Here is a 21,776-nt window from a genome sequence, read left to right on the forward strand (position 1 = left end):
AACGCATGCCGGGTGTGTGACAGACAGTTCACTATGCTATGCCTAACTCTGCATGGCAGGGCTGTGCCCTGCAGACTGATATAGAAAAAGCCGCAGGTGGCTCCTTAGAAATACGGCGGGCAGTTTCTCCGCCCAAAACAGCCGATTTGAATCCAAAACTTGCATTGATCTTCGTTTTCGAGCACATCCACCTCGCCTAGGTACACGATGTGCCCAGCCGCGCTTGTTAACTTACGCAAAGCCTACATTTATCTCCCTATGCGAGGGAAGCGTTTGTATCCGCCGCCATTGTTAATGTCATTCAACCCATGAGCACTCGGGCGAAAACCAGCGGTCTAAACAGGCCTGGGTCTCACATGGAAGGCGTATGAGATAACAGTATAGCGCCACCTACGGCGAGTATTTAGAGAAAAATAAAATCAAAAAGCGACAAAAAACAAAGCGAAAGAAAGCTATAATTATTAATAGCTGAACGCAATATGATAGTTGTGCAATGCAAAATAAAAAATAAATAAATAAACAAACAAGAAATGCCGTAAAACCCGTCCGAGCTGAACGCTGATGTCATAAGCGTGTCGCAATGCAATCTGGGTAATTAAGGTAAAATTTGTGTATAGCATGTTCTATAATGGTAGTAATACCGGAAATAGAGAAAGAAAGAAAGAAAGGAAGAAAGAGAGAAAGGAAGAAAGAGAGAAGGAAAGTGAGCAAAAACTAACAGTTCCAGAGCTGGTCTCTGGAACTAATAATGTTCATCATAAGCATTCTCGGATCAAGTTTCTTTTTTTGCATAAAGGAAGGTTTTACAGTTGCACACGCACGTCGGTAAGAGTACAGACTACCTTTCGGTTTCTGTTTAAAGTATCTCTCTCTCATTTCCTATGCTCGATGTCTTTGCATATCATTCAACGTACACGTACACTGTATAATTGGGCTTAAAACCTGGATACAGATATAAAGGAAGCTTAGAATTTCTCCATTGCTCGCAGTTGCCCGATAGACTTTTAAAACCCGATGCGTGCTAATAACTGCAGGACTGTCACAGTCAACCAAATGTGTATACTTTTATAATGTCATTGCCCTCATCCCTATGGCAATGGACCACTTGTACATGTATGTCAATATTTTTAAATTTCTCTATCAATCATGACTTCCACCATTATCATGTAAGTTTTCTTATTTTATAGCTGCAGATAATCGTTCGTTTTCGACAACACGACAATGTAGAACATGTGATTATCCAGAGACTGCTTGAAGTCATGTGGATTGCGTTTGGAAGGTGTGTTGCCTTACAGTGCTTTGTTATGACTGTGTATTATAAAATCGCAATTGAAGAATGCTCTGTACAAATCGTATTCATTCATTCATCATCATCATCATCATCATCATCATCAATACCAACATCACCACCTTCGTTGTCAATATAAAAGTCACTGTTGTGACTGTGAAATTGAAAATCTTCGTCACTCAATCAAGTTGTGCTGCATTGCTTACTTGCTTACTAAAATTCTTCTTCACAGGATTAGACAGTAAGCCTAAATGTAAAGCAGCGTTTGTGACTCTTTAAATCTTCCTTTTACTTTGTTTTAATATAGACGGGCTGCCATGACCGAGTTTCTGTTGGATATCGTTTACATTCTGCTGTGGTCGGCACTTGCTGTGATAAAACCCGATGCCAGAGCATGTTACTACATTCCAGGAGATATTTGGAGAATTATTCTTTGGGTAATAGCTTACGGTACTCATTAGAAGCGAATAATAGGTTACGATATTCATTAGAAGCAAATTATCAATAGGTGTAGGTTATGCACAGCGCACGCTATCGTGAAAAGTGGTCTCGATTTGTGGTTCCAATTTGCAAATTTGTCCGAACTGGGAGGTGAGAAAGGCAATGGTAATACTGCGTTTTGCAGAACTGCGTTCTGCTAGACTCCAGACAACAAGTTGAATCTTGGTCTAACAACGGTTTACACAGTAGACTGTACGCAACAGCTACTGATGGCCAAGAAATATCTTGAAGGCGTGTTGAAATGCAACTACTGTGATAACAGTTATTGTGCGGTTGCAGGAAAATAAAATGATTCTAGCCTGTCGAAGATATTATATTCTTGAGAAAGACTACATGACCTTGCGGGTTCTGTGAAAGGTTGTTAACATTCTTGTCCATTCTCCTTCCTCGAAAGTTTGAAAATTGAGTCACGCATACCGTAATGCAAATCAATTAACCATCAAATCAACTTCAAATAAAGTTCATTGTACGATCCTTGTTGCAAGTAAGAAGCGTTTGTCTTCTCTTTTCAGATTGTGGCCATTTTGTTCACGTTTTATTTAATTTTCCTAGAACTTCTTGACTTTGCCAATTCTAAGAAGAAGTTGGACGTAAGTACGAGACAACTTTCGTACCTCCTTACTGTCGTTGGCCTGTATTTTTTGTGACAGAAAGGAAAAAAACCGGAAAGTAGTTTGGAAAATGTTTACTATACGTTACACATCTCATTGTATAAGTAATGTGAAACAAGTGATAGGTGACAAAAACCACATTTATGTCCCTTTGTCTTATCAAATTGCAACTACAGAATCTTCTCTCCCCGAACACAAATATTAACATTGTCAAATTGATAATTTGTCATTCCGTTCCTAGGCTTGGAAAGCGTGGAAACTCAATCTCATCCAAGACGATTTCAAGGATTGCCATCCAAGATGGCCACTTGAAAAAGAATGGCTTGAAAGAGGAGAAGAAGAAGTTGAAAGTGTGAAACCGGCGTATATCCACAACTATTGGTGAGAACACAAGCTATTGTTGAGACGTTTTGCGGAACTTAGTCAAATGTATAGGACTCATGATCGCTATTACTCGGCAAAATTCCCTCTAGGGTAAATTGTAAGACGTTGTTTTCACCTGGTTAGCACTGGCCTAAGTGTTATCTTGAAAACGATTGTTGCCGTTTTGTGAGACATTATCACATCAAGCAAATTTCCGTGTAACCTTTAGAATTTTCAAAATGCAAATCTACTCGATGGGTAATATATTTTGACAAACTACGGTTACTACACAAATTGTGTAGAGTGACCGTATACAAAAAAATACAATACAGTAAATTACAGTGAAAAATATTTCAGAGTTCAGCGACATTTCTCTTATAGTCTGTTCAGCGGATAACTTAAATTCTTTTATTTCGATCAAACATGAAAAATACATCCTGTTTACAAATATTTTAGGCATTACCCTGAGATACTCTGCATCATACACCAAAAATGGGTTACATTTGAAATAATCATCAATGTGATACGATCAGAGATGTTCTAAACAAGCATATTTTGTAAAGTCACTTTTCCTAAAAGCGAGTAAAAAAGTATTAAGAAAACTGCCAAATAATTGAAATTTTCTCTTTAGTTATGAGACACAAGCAGTGCCAAGATTATCCTAAGGGTCTCGCCATGCTCGTAATCTATTCTGCATGACTGCTGCTAAGCTGTACATTCATTTTCTAAACACGTTGTTTTCTTCCGGAGTTTGTCTCAGGTTTTAAAACCATAGGTACTTCATTCTCCTGATCGAACAAATTTCTTTTTAATATTCATTGAGAATGAAAATTAAAGTAGTTTAAAATGGCTTGCTGTTTTCAATTCATTCTACATAAAGTACAATTTAAGTCCATTGAATATTTGTCATCGATAATAACTCATTATTGGTCGATTGAAACAGAAACAATACTTATATGAATAAATGAGTATTTAGTCCAGTCAAAATAAGGTTAGCCCCACCACAAATTGCAACAGAATTTTTTTTCTTCGGAATGCATTTTGGAGAGGTACCAAGAACAACATATCAAAAGTTTACTCGAATCTACCTTGGGGAAATATGTCTAATTTGCAGAAATCAAATATGGCTGCCTGCCGTCCTACAAAATGACATAATTGGCCATATATCACATGTTAAACAAGCTATTTCAGTGATTTCAAATCTGACTGTACTTATTTTGCACGGGGAATTATTTTCGAGATATAGTGTTGTATATAGGCAGTTCGTTAATTTGCATAATTCCAATATGGCGGCTAACATTCCTAAAATATACATTTTCGGTCATATAGCACGTATTAAACAGGCTATTTCAGTGATTTTAAGGTTAAAAGTATATTTCTTTGGCACGGACAAACAATTTTGGAGATACAATGGTTTGAGTAGGCACTTTGTTAATTTGCATAAATCCAATATGGCGGCCAACATACCTACAAAAGACATTTGCGGTCATATACCACGTATTAAATAAGCTATGTCAGTGATTTTAAAGTTTAAATATATTTCTTGGGCATGAAGAAACACTTTAGATGTTTTTTTTGCTTTGAAAGGCATTTTGAAAATTTGCATGAATTAAATATGGCTGCCAAATTAATGCCAAATCGCTTAGTAGCTTTTAATTTAAATAAGGTTCTGCTATAGTTTAAGCAATAAGAACATATCAAAAAGAAAATTTTAAGTCCTTGAACATTTGTGTTTAAAATGGTGGTTTTTCTATATATGACGACTATTAATGATTGTTAGCAGTCTGAATAATATTTTTTTCTGAATACCATTGGATTCACCTGTGTACGACATTATTTGTAAGTTGTATGGGCGTTTAACACTATACAGTATCGGAACATGTAGAGAAAGGAAGTTTACTAAATGTTTAGTTTTTAATTTAGACTGAACCTCCTTCTTATGGACGAATACATCTTGAAGTACATCAGAAAAAAAAAACACTTTTGTGTATTACGATACTTAAACAAACGGTCGGATAGTAATTGTGTTTGCTCATGTTATTCGAAGTTAGGACATTCGATGGGATTGTGAGTTCTAGTGATTTCTGAGTCTATTGTCTGTGTTTCTTGTATGCGATAATCAGTGGTTTTGGAAATAGATTCTTTAAACTTTTTCTTAAATTCACACCACTTTTCAATCAAGGCTTGTTTGATTCTCTTAGTTCTGATGTATGGACTTCATTGTTGTGAAAAATAGACTCTAAGTTGGCTTTATTTACTACTTTTCGTTCCACTTGTCTCTTGCTTTACGCACTTTTCCTCCGATGATATGTTGTATTTTCTGTTTTTCGTTGTGACGGCCTAGTTGGTTTTTCCTTACAGTATGTCACTTTCTGTGTAAAATCATTTTTGTTTTTGCATGTTCTAATGTTCCCCAATGTTTCACTTTTAATGAGGCCCTTCAATGTTGCCCTAGCGTGACATGACTTTCTGTGCTTTAACTGAAATGCATCACTTGCTTTTGTGTATTCCGGTGGCAAGAATTTTCTTTGTTGTGTCGGTGACCTTATAATTGACAATTGTACCTGATTATGTTATTTCTTGATAAGAGTTTCAACCGAAAGTTTAACAGTTGATGCATTTTGTTGAAGATGTTCGATTTAAATTCATTGAGCTCTTGTTGCATTCGAATAAAGAAATACTCCATTTCAGAATCTCATCCAAAAGATATTTGTTATGTATGTTGCTGTATTATTCTTATTTCTGTAATGTGAAATGCAATAACAGCTATATATCCTGCGAAGCTGGAGATACCATACAGCACCGTCCCAAAATATTTTTCTTCAGAATTCATCGTTAAATTCAAACCTGTTTTTCTCTAATTTATCTCTAGTATGGCTGGCATATATTTTTTGTGGTTTTCTGATCATGTAATCGTTTGGTAACGTTTCCAGATTGAATGCCCTGTTGACTGAGTCAAATGCTTCATTATGTGATGTACTAGTACGTCCATTTACTCTTCGTCTAATATTACCAAAGTCGCATTGTTTAGAACTTTAATTTTCTCAATTTACTGTATAAACCTGTTTGTGTATGTTATGTCTTTTTGTAGTTTTTCACGATGTTTCGAAAAGTGAAAAGTTAGACTTTAGAGTCCACTTATCGAGCGTCGTATGAACTTTGTGCCTCGTGATCGAGTTTTGTGTATTTTTGGCAGGAGGTATGAAAGTGGTGTCTGTATTTACTGTTAAATAGACCAGGATATTTATATGGTAATCGATGTGTTTTATCATACATGTTGTCGTTACGTTGTTTATTTCTTCTATTGTTCGTTTGTGCCATCTGCTGTTAACTTTGTCAGGTATCACCGCTCTCCTAGTTGTTGCTTACATTTCCTTATGTTATCACACGGTCAGTGGAGGGACCGTGGATATCATCAACATCTAGAGCTGCTATTCCCCTAAATTTATCATATTTTTAATTGCTATCTTTTTATTCTTAGATAGAATGTCCAATGCCTTGCGTTCTGTTAGCATCATGTGATTTTTCTGGTTTTTAAAGGGGATTTTTACAAGTATCAGTTACTTAGCTATCAAATAGTTTTCTAAACTTTTTGTTTTCTGTTGTTCTGTAAGGTTCATTTTGATTTCAGTATGAATGGGAGTTTCATGATTTGTTTAACTCTCTTGATATATCGAAGTGTAATTTTTCCGAATGTACATGTTTTCATCGTGTAACAGTTGGAATCTGTTGGGCTGATTAGGTGTTTGAATGAATTTTAAGCCTTTGCTAAGCATGCAGTCTTCAATTCTATGATAGTTTGTGTGTTGATAAGGTTTTTATGAGTCTGACATTGTTTGCAACAATGCTAAGTTTTAATTTGTGTGTATTTTGGACTTTGTTATTTTGATCACATTATTTTTTGTATCTGCATATTTATTAGCTTTGTTTTATTTATTGTAATTTTGCTGATATATGTGATGACTTCTTGCCTATCATCTAGGGGATCCACTAAAGATGCACTCATCCATAAGAAGGGAGTTCAGTCTAAGTAAAAAAAACTAAATATTTTGAACACGTCTTTTTAAATAAAAACCCAGTAAATATTACAGATTACATGTTTTGACAAAGTACAATACAAATTACAAATAATGCTGAACATAGGTAAATCCAAAGTTACATTCAGAAAGAAAAAGGTAATATTTGACGACTAACAATCATTTACGTTTTTCATATATAGTAAAATAACAAAATTATTTAACTCACATGAGTTTCTTACATTTGAATAGTAAAAGCGCATTATTTAAATCCGTTTAATAAGTCATATAAGTAAGTCTGCCAAAATCGCTTTAACGGTTTTTTTCAAAATACAGTATATTTATGGAGTATTTTAACACGTTCAGGTACCACAGACACCTATTTAAATAAACTTTAAGTTTGAAATGGATCGTTACTATAAATAAATTTATAGAATACGTTTCACATTTAAAAAAATAAATGCTTAAGGACTTAACAGCATCTTCTTGATAGATTCCTAGTGCTAAAAACTATACCAGAACCTTATTTATATTAAAACCTATTAAACAATGGGACATTAATTTGGCAGCCATATTTAATTTATGCAAATTATAAAAGCGCCTTTTGAAAACATTGAACCACGAAAAGTGTTCCATCATGCCCAAGAAATATATTTAACCTTTAAAATCACTGACATAGCTTATTTAATACGTGGTATATGACCGCAAATGTCTTTTGTAGGTATGCTGGCCGCCATATTGGATTTATGCAAATTAACAAAGTGCCTACTCAAACCATTGTATCTCCAAAATTGTTTGTGCGTGCCAAAGAAATATATTTTTAACCTTAAAATCACTGAAATAGCCTGTTTAATACGTGATATATGACCGAGAATGTATATTTTAGGAATGTTAGCCGCCATATTGGAATTATGCAAATTAACGAACAACATTTTATCTCCAAAATGATTCCTGGTTCTAAATAAGTTGTGTCAGACTTTAAATCACTGAAATAACTTGTTTAACATGTGATATATGGCCAATTATGTTATTTTGTTGGACTGCTGGCAGCCATATTTGATTTATGCAAATTAGACATACTTTCCCAAGGTAGATTCGAGTAAACTTTTGATATGTTGTTATGGGTACCTCTCCAAAATGCATTCAGAAGAAAAAAAGTCTGTTGCAATTTGTGGTTGGTTGGGTGCCACAATCTCATAGATTGACTGGACTAATTGTTATTAAGACGATTAAGGGTTAGATGATTCATTCATCGAGAAAACACAGAATATTTGGATTTGAGTTTGTCTGTTGAACTTGAAAAAACGTTTGCACCTAAAATATCAATTCTCATCATGTTAGAACTAGGGTGTTCAGTACTTGAAAGGTTTGGGAACTGCCGATAGTTTCACAGTATTAGAAAACCGGTAAACCTCGCTGTTAGTGGTCAATTGTCCATGTTGAACGAGACTTCACGAGCCTGTGTGACTTAGATGTTGAATCCCACGGATAGTTGCGATGAGGTTGTTTCTAAGACGAAACACGTACTAGCGCCAAATATGATCGAAGGTCCCTTTCTGTTGTTTTCTGTTACCTGCAAATTCAACTTACTTGGTGTCAACTTAAATGGGAATATTGCCAGTTAATTCTTCTGTTGTGCGTTGCATTGCAGGAATATTTTTGATGGTGTGTCTATATCCTCCTGATAAATTGTGTTGTTTTCCATGTCATTGACTTCTTCATCGTATCTGATGAACTCTGTTGGCCAGAAGACAACACCAATGCCACGTCGCCCGCCGTTGAGACGACGGAATAGGGATCTTAGGGGATGAGAGTGAACTCGAGAGCTGGGCTGCCAAAATCCACATTCGACTTTTTGCCATAACAATAATCTTTGTCTGGGTTAGACTTTTGAAATCTGCGAGGGCATTCAAGTCACTTGGTGAGTATTCTTTCTGTCTTGAATGTCAGAGAAGGTGTGAATACAATATTGCTCTGAAAAAAATGCTTGACTGACTTGGTCAGAAATTAGTCAGTTTGTTTTCCCAAAGAGGCAAACATGAAAACATGCACATTCAGCGAGGTTTTTCTGGCTAAAGTACTTTTAGGATCGAGTGTAAAAAGTGAGATATGTCGGGTAAGCGAAAACAAGTATTCTTTGCTTTACCTGAAATTAAGTAATGTCTCCTTTGTTTCAATTTACGGTAGTATGGGCCACGAAAATGAAAGACGGCTAAATTTTTGCTCAAATTTCCCTCAAGGAATATTTCAACTATTCTCTTTCAATATCAAAAATAATAATGGGGGTCACCCCACAAATTGCTCAAGATGTATCGATATTTGAAATTCATCATGGCCGACGTCAATGCATTAACTCTGAAAAATAAAATGTTCGATTCTCGCTTCAAATATATGCAATATCATGTCGTAATTTTTCAGACCTCCCAATATTGTTGTATAATTTAACGTTATTCCATATGGAAATGCTAGTTGCACGCTTCAATGGATCATTTACTTGTTGTTAAGTCTAGATATATTTCGCTGTTCATTATCGACACTGAAGCAAATCTCAGGGATTAAACATGACCATTATTTAATATCCTCTTAGGTGATTACTGCTGATTTACGATTCAATTTCAGCATTTTGATGAAGCTTTACCACTCTACTTCCTGACAGGTCCTTTCATTGTTATGTGTCACAATATCATTGGTGATTTGGCCAGATTCTGTTTTCTCTATTTCATCGTGTACATACCTTACAGTAAGTATACAACTCCGACTTGTCACGTGGTAAAATTGCCTCAGATTGACAAGGCTGAATATTCATTGGTATTTGAGCCCCCATTTAGCCATTGTAAAACCCTTTTACGTTAAAAATCACTCTTTGTTGTAAATTACCTCGAAACTTTAATTCCAGAGTAGACTTGAGACAGTCAGTTTTAAGCACAGAGTACGGTTCACTGTTGGACATACATATTTCTATTTGCTATCACCATGTAAATCTTATCTGTCCTGTGAAATTTAAGGACCACTGATAGTTAAGAATCGACAAACGTTTGATCGTTATTGAAAAGAATTAACATTTTCACATGCATCTATACCAGGAAACTCAAGTAGTACATGGATAACTAGTTTCCCTGTTGTCAAATGGCTTATCTTCATAACAAGTGGTTAGTTTAATAGTATTGTAATATTTTAATCATAATTTCAGCCTGTTCATTCTGGATGATGTTCGGTGGTGACGTAGAAGAGTTCGAGACTGTCTCCGAGACTCTCTTTAGTTTATTCAGAATGACCCTTGTCGATGAATACAACTACGATGTGAGTACAACTCCAACAGTTGATTAGTTGTGCTCTGAATTTTTTGCATAGTTCACTCTACCACGTCATCATTCAAACCAAACGTACAAAGGTTAAAAGGGTCATTTTTGTAGTTGCAAATAACTTGTAGATAAGTTTCGGAGTACGACTACATTAGGGATGTCAATCATCAAATCTGCACAGTCAAAATTTCATGTTCATCACGTAAAATTCAGTTCGTCAAATAATGTTGTGTTTCTATAAAACTTAAATATCTGTTGAATTGTTGTTGCATTATAATAAAACAACTCTTTTATTATTAATTATTGCATGAATTGATTCAATGACGATCGAATTAAGAATACTTTTGCTGGATACAAGGTTACATCGACATATTATTATCGTGTTAATTTATTTTACCTTGAGTCGTCATGCAAATATAAACTAATAGCGTCAATATGATATATCTATGACACACACAATTCATTTGATTGGAAACTTTTTAACCCAACTTTACGTTTTGACTTGCTCAGAGACGAGTGTTTCCTTTGCAACTGAAGTATGTCCACCTGTTATTTGTACCATAGGGCCTCAAAGAAGAAAACCCTGTAATGTGTGATATCCTGGTTGGTACCTACTTGGCAATCTCTGCCATTGTTATGCTTAACCTCTTCATCGCTATGCTCAGCGAGACATTTGTAAGGTAAGCGAAGGATTTTATCCCAGGCAAATTTGAATTCTGCAAGTTATAGGGTACTGTTCTCAGTAAGATATTAGTTTGTTAACCATTGTTTAAAAACTTTGAAGCTCATGGAGTAATGATGGAGTAATTATGGAGTGATAAAGTCAACCGTCGTCGCAAAAAATATGTTATTAGAGACAAAAATTACCATTTTTAGCAACCCAGAAAATCAAAATGGCCAGCATGCCTGTGTTAAATCTATGGCAAAAATTAAATTTTCCATTTTCACAAAACTAAGAGAGTGAAAAATTTGATTACTTTGCGAGCTTCAAAATGAGCGCCCTCATGTGGTAGACAAAGCAGCAATGTAAACGTTTAGGAGTTAGCATTATTCGTCACTAAGTCACTGAGGTGCATTCCAACAATGGTGACCTGACCTTACTTCTTATCTATGAATACTACAATGTGCCAGTATATCATGAAAGACGACACTCGATTATTTGAATGCGGCGAATGAAAGGTATTTGTTTGTCTTCTCAAATCAATTGGCATAGTTTTACAAAATTGTAATGTATAATTCTTTGTACTGAATAGTTACCTTTTACGTCACATTCCCAAGACGTAAGCTGCATCTCCACGGAGGGTGACCTTGCTAGACTTTAGCTGAGGAATATCGACAGATACAATTGTACTGATAGAAGCCGAATGTCATGATGTTAAGCTCATTGATCCGTGTATACCTCTTTTTGCCAACTCTGAATATTCATAAGACATGGTGGCATTTAGTAACTCACGGAAATTTCTAAGATATCGCCAACAAAGCGTTTTAGATTGATTTTTTTAAATTACCAATACTCAACATTAAGAATTGAAACCCAGACAGTTTCAACCGTGATACAAAATACAGCCGCGATGTTATTAATACGTGTATTTGAGTTGCCAAGCCTTGCATTTCAGCGATACTGCTATGGGCCATAACGCTCACATACTGATTGTCATTATGATTGCGGAGGTTAATGTAACAGAAATGATGTTGCCATTTTTTTAATTTGTTAGAATCCACGATAATGCAAGTTCCAATGCTCTGATGGAGAGAGCCGCGATTCTTTCGTGTATACACGACAACCTTTCTGATGAGAAGAAGCAGGCTTACTATAAACACGTACACGATGAACCAATGAAAGAATACTATGATGATGATATGGCCTTGGAAGGAAAAAAACACCAACGTTAAGAAGATTACTTTCCAAATAAAGGTAATATTTATTAATTAACTTTACAGAGAGGACCAAGTTTGTATGTGCTATATTTTCGAAAATATGTGTAAAATATTAGTGAAAATATACTTAAAAGAATGAGTACTGTCAGAAACAGGCGGCTACTTCGTAACTGTAGTGAAATCAAAATTGAAATTCCTGATTTTTAGATTGCTTTGAGTTTAATGTGTTTGCAATCATCGAAAATGATTGAATAATACAATTTCAGCAAGCTACTGAATTAATCTGACACTGGCCCAGTGAAATCTTTCTCTCTACTGCATGAAATCAAAACCAATGTGATGATTCTTTTCAGTGCTAAAACTCAAGTTAATACATGTACTTTCTCTTGTTTATGGTCCACAAGTGACCGAACATGGTCTCTGTCAGCTCACTGACATGTTTTCGTGTATGGGTAAATGAAATACGACACTTTCTGGTCAGTTTTCGGTGTGAGAAGCCTCTGTGGTTTTGAATGAGACATGTTACTTTTTCAAAGTGTTTTTTTAAAACGCAGGATCAAATGGCGGCTCTGGTGGATACGATCAACAAAATGGGATTGAACAGTGTGGAAGAGCAAAAACATGAGCAACAGTTGCAAGAAATACATCACCTCAAGCTAGAGTTAAACTCTCTTAAGGCACAAAACGAGAAAGCGATGGCTGGTATTCACGAAATTTTGGACATACTGAGAGGTATACTATTTGTATTAATCTCTCTGACGCTCTCTCTTTCACACACACACATACACACCACCACAAACACACACACACACACACACACACACACACACACACACACACACACACACACACACACACACTTGCTCTCTTGCTTGCGGCCTGACTGGCTGTCACTGTCTTTTTCCGTTGGCTGTCTGGCTATAACTGTCTGTTTATGATCTTCTCCCCCTTTCCTAAGACATCCACTAGTAACATGTGGTTTAATAGAGTGTAGAAATACGCTAACTTTATTAATCGATGCGATGTTATGTCTTTAATTGTTTGTTTCTTGTTTACTTTAGGTCAAAGTCGTTTACGATCCACCAAGTCAGTCCACGTTCGCGCTGGTGAAGGTACCTTCCATGGACGACGTGGCGTTAATGACTAACACACTAGGCGGTAATTGAAAATAAATTCGAGTGTAAATTTTTTTTTGAAAACAGCGAACTTTCCGCCACCGAACTCACCAAAAGGTCAACGGAATTGCACTGAGGAAGAACTGCTTTTTCATAAAAAGCTATTGAAAATGACCAAGTAGCCAAATATTAGGCTCAGCTTTTTCATGATTTAATCAATGGTTGTGCATAAAATTTAAATATTTTTTTACAATGGTAACTGCCACCAAAACTCTGATATATATTGTCATCTCTTAACATTTTAGAACATGCAGTGACTCGAAAGATTACCGAATTTTCATTAAGTTTCGAAAAGTTTTCGCCCTCGTAAATAGATAACATCAAGAAAGCTGAAGCAATAAACATTTTATATATATAATAGCTTTAAAAGCACAAATTTAAATTGGTTTTTAAGCGCAAAAAATTGAATTCTTATACACAACTGTTTATAGGGTTTGACTTTCTTTCTTCTGATATTTTTCTAGCTTTTATTTTTACACTTTAGTGAAGTTAGTTTTATTTGCCATAAAATACTTTAAACGATTTCGTTTTTCAGATGTTTAAGGAAAGTTCAATAAGGCATTCGGGTAGCGAGCTTTCTCTGTCTGCACACCTTCTCTGTGGAACTCGTTGCCTCCTGATATTCGTAATGCTAGCTCTGTTGACTGTTTTAAGCACAATTTAAAGACTCGCCTTTTTAAAGCACTCTTACAAATGTATTTATGGGATCACCATTTATCAGTTACGGTTGATGCAAGATTTATTTGTAACGTTCTCTGCTGTTTACTCTTTGTAGAATGTTAATCATTTTTATACTTTGACTGTTTTTACTCTATAGAATTTGCTTTATTTTTAACCATGTACATTTTGTACCTTATTTCACTGTTTTTTATACTCTCTTGTCTTTTTGTTTTGCTTGTATTTTATCGAATTAAATGACACTATGTAAAGCGCAATGAGACTTTCGTGTAGTGTGGTTTTAAATAGATAAATGTTATATTATTATTATATTATGTTTGCTGATAGTCATAGGATGCAAATACATATTGATGTAATCTATGTACAGATATCTGTATTGAACCAACTGGCAAAGTGAGAGCAAAATTCTTACAGCCGATAACTTAGCATGGTATGTCAGTGAGTTCATTAATATGGACAAGGCCAAGCAAATCGTTCAAGTTCTTTAAAGATTTTTAACCCCAAATGAGAATTTACTTATAGGTTTTGGGTCAAGGTTTGATATCACCCTTAACGTGGGATTTACCACACTGCCTCGTGACGGACGGACTGTGCATTTAGGACTGTGGTTTCCGTAGCACCATCACAGCGCTGTGGCTCGTGTACATGACCTGTACGTTGTTTCTCGTACTAAATGTCTTTATTAACAAAAATACTCAGTCGGAGAGCTCAGCCGGAAAGAACAAAATGTCCCAAAATGGCCAAATTTTCCCGGTTTTTCTTTCGAAATTAAACTCTCGAAATTAAACTAAATAAACTTGCTTTACAGATTTAAATCACATTCTAGGATATAAATTGACATTTTGGCGACATACTGCCCCAGGCCTACATTGTTTGCTAACCTTTAATGCAGTTAAAACGCTACGAAACCGTCGGTCATATTTTCCTAATTAATGGGGACCAAAATGGCAAAGAATTGCATGCCGAAGACTCCTTTACTCCAGTGTACTTGAACGATCAATAACCCTGCGTGACCCCATGTCAATCTAAAGTGCAGAAAACTGTCTCCTTTGTTGCTTGTTGTTGTGCCCTATCTGAACTTTTTCTAGTATAGGTGGATCCTTTGTATAAATGAGTGAGTTGACTGTCATGCTTTGATTACCCACGAAGATAGTCCTTAAAGAAAGTAGTGTCTGATTTTGAATTGTCATTAAGTTAAACAATACTCTTACCTAACTTAAATGAGTTGAGCTTCAGATATAAATGGTTGGCGAAAAATCAGTTTAAGCTACCGATATCATGTTCAATGTCGGTGGAAACTTTGTGGAGATTAGTTATTTCACTGTCATGCGGAGTGCTTTGGTTATCCATAGTCGACAGGGTCCGATGTATCTGATTTCTAGTTTCCCGGTATGCAGAAATATTTGTTGAACTAGAGATTAACATATGAAAGACACGTGATAGAAAGCCGCTTCCTGCTCCTACGGATGCGTAAGGCGAGTTGAGGAGTTAGTGTCAGAAAGTGTTGTCCGTCTCAAGAAAGCAGAGGCGAATATACTCTGCCGTGTGAGGGCAAACTTAAGCAGAATCAAGAGAGAGGACTCATCCTTTGGGCTCACAAGTATTTAACGTTAGTTCAATGGACATTGCACTTTTCAAATTTACAGCTTAGGTCGATCGCTTAAAAACTGCTTTTCCAGAGAATGAAAGAACGAATAACGTCTAAATCCAACAGTCTCGTAATCAAAAGGTGTGGCTGTATTGTATTACAGGCGGAGGAAATATCCATGAAAAGAATGCGTACATGATTGGCGGGATGCTCAAGGTGGTCAGCAAATAGATTTACTAAAGTTAGACTAGCGCCTTCTACCCCTCCTCTGGGCTTATCGGCAAATTGTAATGAATCCAAGCGATCAGTACCAGATGCCGTCAAGTTGTTACGGCCCAACCTTTTCATACATTTGGCGAGTATATATATCAAAGTCACAGGTCAATATTCATTCAGTTGTTTCGAAAATAATTTCTTTGGGACATGGATCACAGTGGATAATTTCCATGATCGGGATACAAAATTGGTGTTCAAATATCAAGTAAACGGCTAATACGTGACTTAACTGATAGGCACATGTTTTGAAAAGTTTAACCCTTCAGACCATCTGTCCCAGAGGCTGTAATAAGCTGGAGTGTCAAAAAAAACCCAATGGACAACCTCTTTCTCTTTAACATTAACTGATAAAGAATGAGAAATTGACAAGTAATGGCATTCTTCCTTCAGTAAAATCGTGTACATCAAATCTTGCATATAACTGATTTAACTTGTTTGTAAAACCTGTCGGATCCTTAGTATATATTCTGGTTTTGGCCCACGCGATGGGCGTAGCCCACCTAAGTGGGCATATGTCATAGGTAGGCGTGTGTTAGTATACATGTGTCTGTAATATGTCTGTGTGTGTATGTGCGTGCGTGCGTGCGTGCGTGTGTGTGTGTGTGTGTGTTATGGATTTGTGTCGTCGATATCTCTCTAACTTGTTCATCAAATGTCACGTAATGAGGTACACAGAATATTGAGGATTAGGTTTTGGGGGATGTTGGTTGCATAGTTAAGCAGCAATTAATTTTTGAAGTAATATTTTGACTTATTTTTGCTCATTTTTGCTCATTTACATAGCAAGGGAGGATGCACTAAATTATGAGGAGTGGGGCATAGAGGACTTTCTTTCTTTGAGAACCATACAGTGATATATTGTTGATATACAGCAGGTAAGTTACTTTATGGCTTTTTCAGAGTGCGAGGTGTCTTGTCTGATCACAGGACTGCAAATAAGGTGTTGAACCATAGATAGCTCCGATAACTTCTGCCAACTGCCATACGAGTTGCCCTTTCCGAATTGACGTTTCGCTCGACCGAAAGTATCTCTATACAGTACCCCTTTTTCAATACGGACATAGCCTTATAGTGCTTTATAGATTGCACAAGACTCCAAAAATAAAAGTGAGTTTGCATTATTTCATTTAAATGTTTACGTTCCAGTTTTCAGTGAAAAAAATCAATCGGCTTTTTCTCTTATCTTTGTAGAATGTAAATCAACGTGAGAAGGATACGGTAGAGCAGTTACCAGTTCATCTCTCTCTCTCTCTCTCTCTCTCTCTCTCTCTCTCTCTCTCTCTCTCTCTCTCTCTCTCTCTCTCCCTCCCTTCCCCCCCTCTCTCTCTCTCTCTCTCTCTCTCTCTCTCTCTCTCTCTCTCTCTCTCTCTCTCTCTCTGTACTGCGGCATTTTGTAATATGACGCATTTTGTAACAACTTACGCAAAATGTAATAAGGGTATCAGCATTTTGTAATAAAATGGTCTACGCATTTTGTAATAAGGGTATCAGCATTTTGTAATAAAATATTGTTTACGCGATTTGTAATAAGGGTATCAGCGTTTTGTAATAAAACGCGTTTTGTAACATTTGTTAACGCATTTTGTAATAATTATAAACATCCACTGATATTGTAGGTATTTCAAAATGCTTTGTGGTTTCTGAATACGTAAAAATGTAATAGCATATAATGATGTCGAGATTATATCTCACTACCAGTGCTAGGTTATCATAATAATGCCAGGGGGTCTAAGTTCAACTGATTCCCAGTATTAGTCCAACAATTATAAGTGTAATTGTTAGTAAAATAATCGTCCACTGGCGTTGGTTTCCTTATTTATTCCTTATTCCATTATTTTCACATATCTGAAGCGCGATGTCACGACATTTTGTTAGAAAAAGTGAATTTGACATAAAACAGCCGATTAAAGTGGAAAATAAACAAACGAAAGATTGCAGTATTCTAAGCAACTTCTATTCGTATGATATGTGTTTCTCTAAAGTTGATTTTCGATAATGTACGGTAATAAGAGGTGAGGGGCACGTTAATATGTCAATGCTGACAGCTGATATTTATCAAAATATACTGAAATAAACACTGACGTGAAGCAGTCAATTAAAATACTGAATGATAATTTATTTTAATCATTCCATAGACAAGAACAAACAGACCTACTACTTTTCCTTGTATGTAAAAGGTGACAATTCATATCTACTGAGCAATGGTTTTGTTTTTACAAATCTATTTCTTTCCCATTGTGTTCCTCCTTTGAATCTACGCTATCGCCCAATGGTAAAATTTGTCTAGCCAACGAGCTAGGATAAGCTGCCCTGCAATATAATTAAGCCAAATTTGACTCGCTATCCCACTGGTTATACCTGACAAATATCTGCCATTATCATTAAATGATAACAGCCATAGAAAGACAGATAGACAGACAGACAGACAGACAGACAGACATATAGATAGATAGACAGGCATACTGAGGCACTCTTTCCTCCCTCCATCCATCCATCCCTACCTACATAGACGCAGAGATACATACATAGGCCTACATAGATACATAGATACATAGATACATAGATACATACATGCAATTTATACATACATACATACATACATACATACATACATACATACATTACTACTCAACAGGTCAGATACACTTCCGCTTTAGTAGCTAAAAAAGTCAAATCACTATAACATCAGATTATTCTGACTATTGTAGTTTAGTTTTGTTTAGTTTACTTTAGATTACTTCAGTATTGTTAAGGTTATTACGAAAATAACGAAAAGAATGTATAAAAGCACATGCATGTGGTCATTAGCGCGCGTTTAGCGTGTCGGGCGATGCGTTGCACTAATAATGTTTGAGTGCTTTAGACTTTGAGATATTTTAGTAATAATTATTATTATACATCTCCTTTTTTATCAAGAATATATGCACCCGTCGTTTCCGATGCATTATTCCATACACATTAGAGGCATATTATGCATCACTTTCTTAACTGCGAGCGGGTTAAGGGTAAACGCCATCTTTGTTTGCGCGCTCATCCAACATTTGATGCACTAGCCGAGCAGCGATGTCGCGCCATAATGTACAGTGCCGTCTCGATAAACACCTTCAAACAGTCGTAAAACATTTACTTCTGTTTCTTTTATCAGAAATTATTTTCAAAGTACAGTATGGAGTTTCGTTCACAACAAGGAGGTGGCTGCCGGTGACAGACGTCGCGCTAGGGGTTTCCTCCATGTAAGCCATTCAATGACGCAATGTTTATCATCAAATATGAAAGTAAAGGGGTTATCGCATGCCCGTTGCGTGCCCGTTTTTACGGAAGCTCAATTCTATTGTTTGCGAAGGCAGATGTAATAATTTATTTTTTGTTATTACATTTTACTTTATCAGAGTATCTACCTGTTGATTGCTGGTTGTCTGCCATACATCAGAAACAATGTCGTTATCCTCTATTTAATAAATCAACTGAGTGTGTATCCAATGATTCTCTCAAATATATGACAATAAACCAGTCAAAATCTAGTAGTTACCTGCCTCAGATGATCAGTAGTAAAAATATTGATTGACAGCTATCTAAAATTAAGTCTTTCTCTTTCTAATTTGAAATGGAAGTCGGGGAGCGATCAATTTTTTGTACTTACCGAGTAAACACACACTTTGTAATACCATTCCAAAGTCAATAAAATATTTGTTAATGGTTTAAAACTGGGAAAAGTTTTTAACATTATTACAAAATGCGTTAACTGTTATTACAAAATGCGAATTATTACAAAATGCTGACAGCGTTGTTACATTTTGCGTAGACAATTTTTACCTTCTCGTATCTATTTATAGACAGAGAAGGTATTAGAGTTGAAAACCAATATGCTGCTGTCAAGAACTTCCGTCTGTCAAGACTTCCGTCTGTCAAGATCCGTTGACGGCATGCCATTTTGATGGGTCATATCATAAACTGGTGGGGGTGTTCATGGCTCAGGTTGAGGTGTGGGAGAACGATTTTGAGCTATGACAAAAATCAAAAGGGACTTAGCGGCATAGCCACAGTGTTAAGCCTTTCTCCAAGGTTTCTTAGTTGACTACAATCTATTACAGACTACTGAGCTGACGTTAGGGGTACTCACTTTGTGTTTGCTCACTCTGTGAGCGCTAGTGTTTGGTACTGAGTTGCGTGGATATCCCCTCATGGCCTCACGTGATCTGGGCCTGTTGCATAATCTGCAGAGATGATCATATGCCTCCGAGTCTGAAAACTGTCATTGTGTAAGCCTGTCGGCATTTTCCTTGCATTTTTTCTCATTTAATTTTGCAAAATATCGGCGAGTACCTCAATATTTCAAGATAACCCTTTCTTCCCAATCGTTTCCTGGAGTTTCAGAGTCATATGAACGAAAATGAGTGAAAGTTTTAGACAGGAAAATCGGACGTCGGCCATGTTCAATGTTTACAGTACAATCAGAAGTTTAAGTGGAGGAATTAACCAACAAACACAGGAGTGTTCATGATGCCCGCCCTCTAGAGGCAGACCCTCCTATATGAAGTACCATACCACATTTGATGCTTGTGGAAAGCTTGACCACACAATGGAGCATTTAAACTTTTAGAAAATGACAAACTGAATAAGAAGGTATTCAGAAAATGTCAAATACTGAGGAAAAATGCGCAAATATTCAAAATAAACAGGTTAACTGATTGGTCAGCTATAAAAAACAATGAAAATGTTTATGATCAAAAGTTTTTGAGATGCGCACAATTTAACAAATACAGAAATTATTAACATTATAAATATAAGACCAAATTATTTTTTCAGGGATGGGACGGGTTGGAAATGAGGGGTGAGAGACAAAGGCACTCCTATTGCTGCATGTGGATGCAGCCACACCATTTCATTTACAGCATACTTATTCACAGTGTTGTGTTCAAGTTCCATATTGTACTGACTGTCATACAAGGATAACATAAGCAAATCAAATCAAATTAGAAAAGGATCAATGCTGTTGTGTGGATTTTGCTGAACATGGCTGATATTTCACCCTATATATTTGGTATCCAGCAAAGGCATATTTTGATGTAAAGTCAAAATTAACACTACATTGCTGACAATATATTTTACCGTTTCTCCATGAATTTTTCTTTTTTAAATTATAGTATATTAGTACTTCAAACAGATTAACAGTTATCGTGATGTCAACCCATAATTTTACATCACAAAGACTGTAATTCTGCCAATTTTTTTTGTTTTTCAGTCATTTTATAAATTTTGCACTGCACAAGATGATTGAACAAATTGCAATGTTTGAATTTGTAAACTCAAAGAACAAAAATCCTTTGGTCACAAATTAAATTATTTTTTGAAAAGAAATTTACTCTTAAACACTTTTAGCTTATATTCTTTACACGGTCATGTATTTCAAGGAAAATATGCCTATTAAAAACAGTAATTTCTTCACTTTCAATTTTTTTTCAATACTATGACAATTATCAGCCATGAGGTTATACAAACACAAGACCAGATAGGCGTTTTTCATCATTTCCACAGGACTCTTTGGAAAATCCATTAAAAACAGTTAAAAGTGACTGGAAATGATCACTTGGTATACATTTAATTTACAGATGCCAGGTTGTGTATTTCACATGCACTCAGGTCAGTAAGGAAGTGCGTCATTACTATTTTGGACTGTTAATTCTTATTTCTGAATTGTTTAACTTTTTTCCACATTGAACTATCTTTAGGCAGTTTATACAGTAGCTTAGAATTTTTTTGATTGATGTATTTAATCATCTTTTGGGTTCTTTGGGTCCATATCCCACCTCATGCCCCTACATCATCAACTATTTACCAACAACTCCATGCCAACAACCAATTACCTGACCTGGCCACACATTAGAGAAGGTACAGCGTCATTGACGGTATTTTTTATTACAAAATGCTGATACCCTTCTTACAAAACGCGTAGACTGGTATTACAAAATACTGCAGACGTTATTACAAAATGCGTCAGTTATTACAAAATGCGTTAACTGTTATTACAAAGTGCGAATTATTACAAAATGCTGATACCCTTGTTACATTTTGCGTAGACAATTTTTTATTACAAAATGCT

At 35.9% G+C, this 21,776-nt stretch overlaps 1 protein-coding gene across 1 annotated transcript; it reads left to right on the plus strand.

Annotated features, from left to right (window-relative positions):
* Positions 1 to 8,590: 8,590 nt before the first annotated feature.
* On the plus strand, positions 8,591 to 11,974 carry LOC139133690 (polycystin-2-like protein 2). The gene is made up of 5 exons (XM_070700449.1): positions 8,591 to 8,700; positions 9,436 to 9,519; positions 9,970 to 10,079; positions 10,646 to 10,761; positions 11,797 to 11,974. The coding sequence occupies exons 2-5, from the start codon at positions 9,450 to 9,452 to the stop codon at positions 11,972 to 11,974; spliced, it is 474 nt and encodes a 157-aa protein (XP_070556550.1). The 5' UTR covers positions 8,591 to 8,700; positions 9,436 to 9,449.
* The last annotated feature ends 9,802 nt before the right edge of the window (positions 11,975 to 21,776 follow it).

Source organism: Ptychodera flava, chromosome 5 (genome assembly GCF_041260155.1).
Source record: "Ptychodera flava strain L36383 chromosome 5, AS_Pfla_20210202, whole genome shotgun sequence".
Lineage (NCBI taxonomy): Eukaryota > Metazoa > Hemichordata > Enteropneusta > Ptychoderidae > Ptychodera > Ptychodera flava.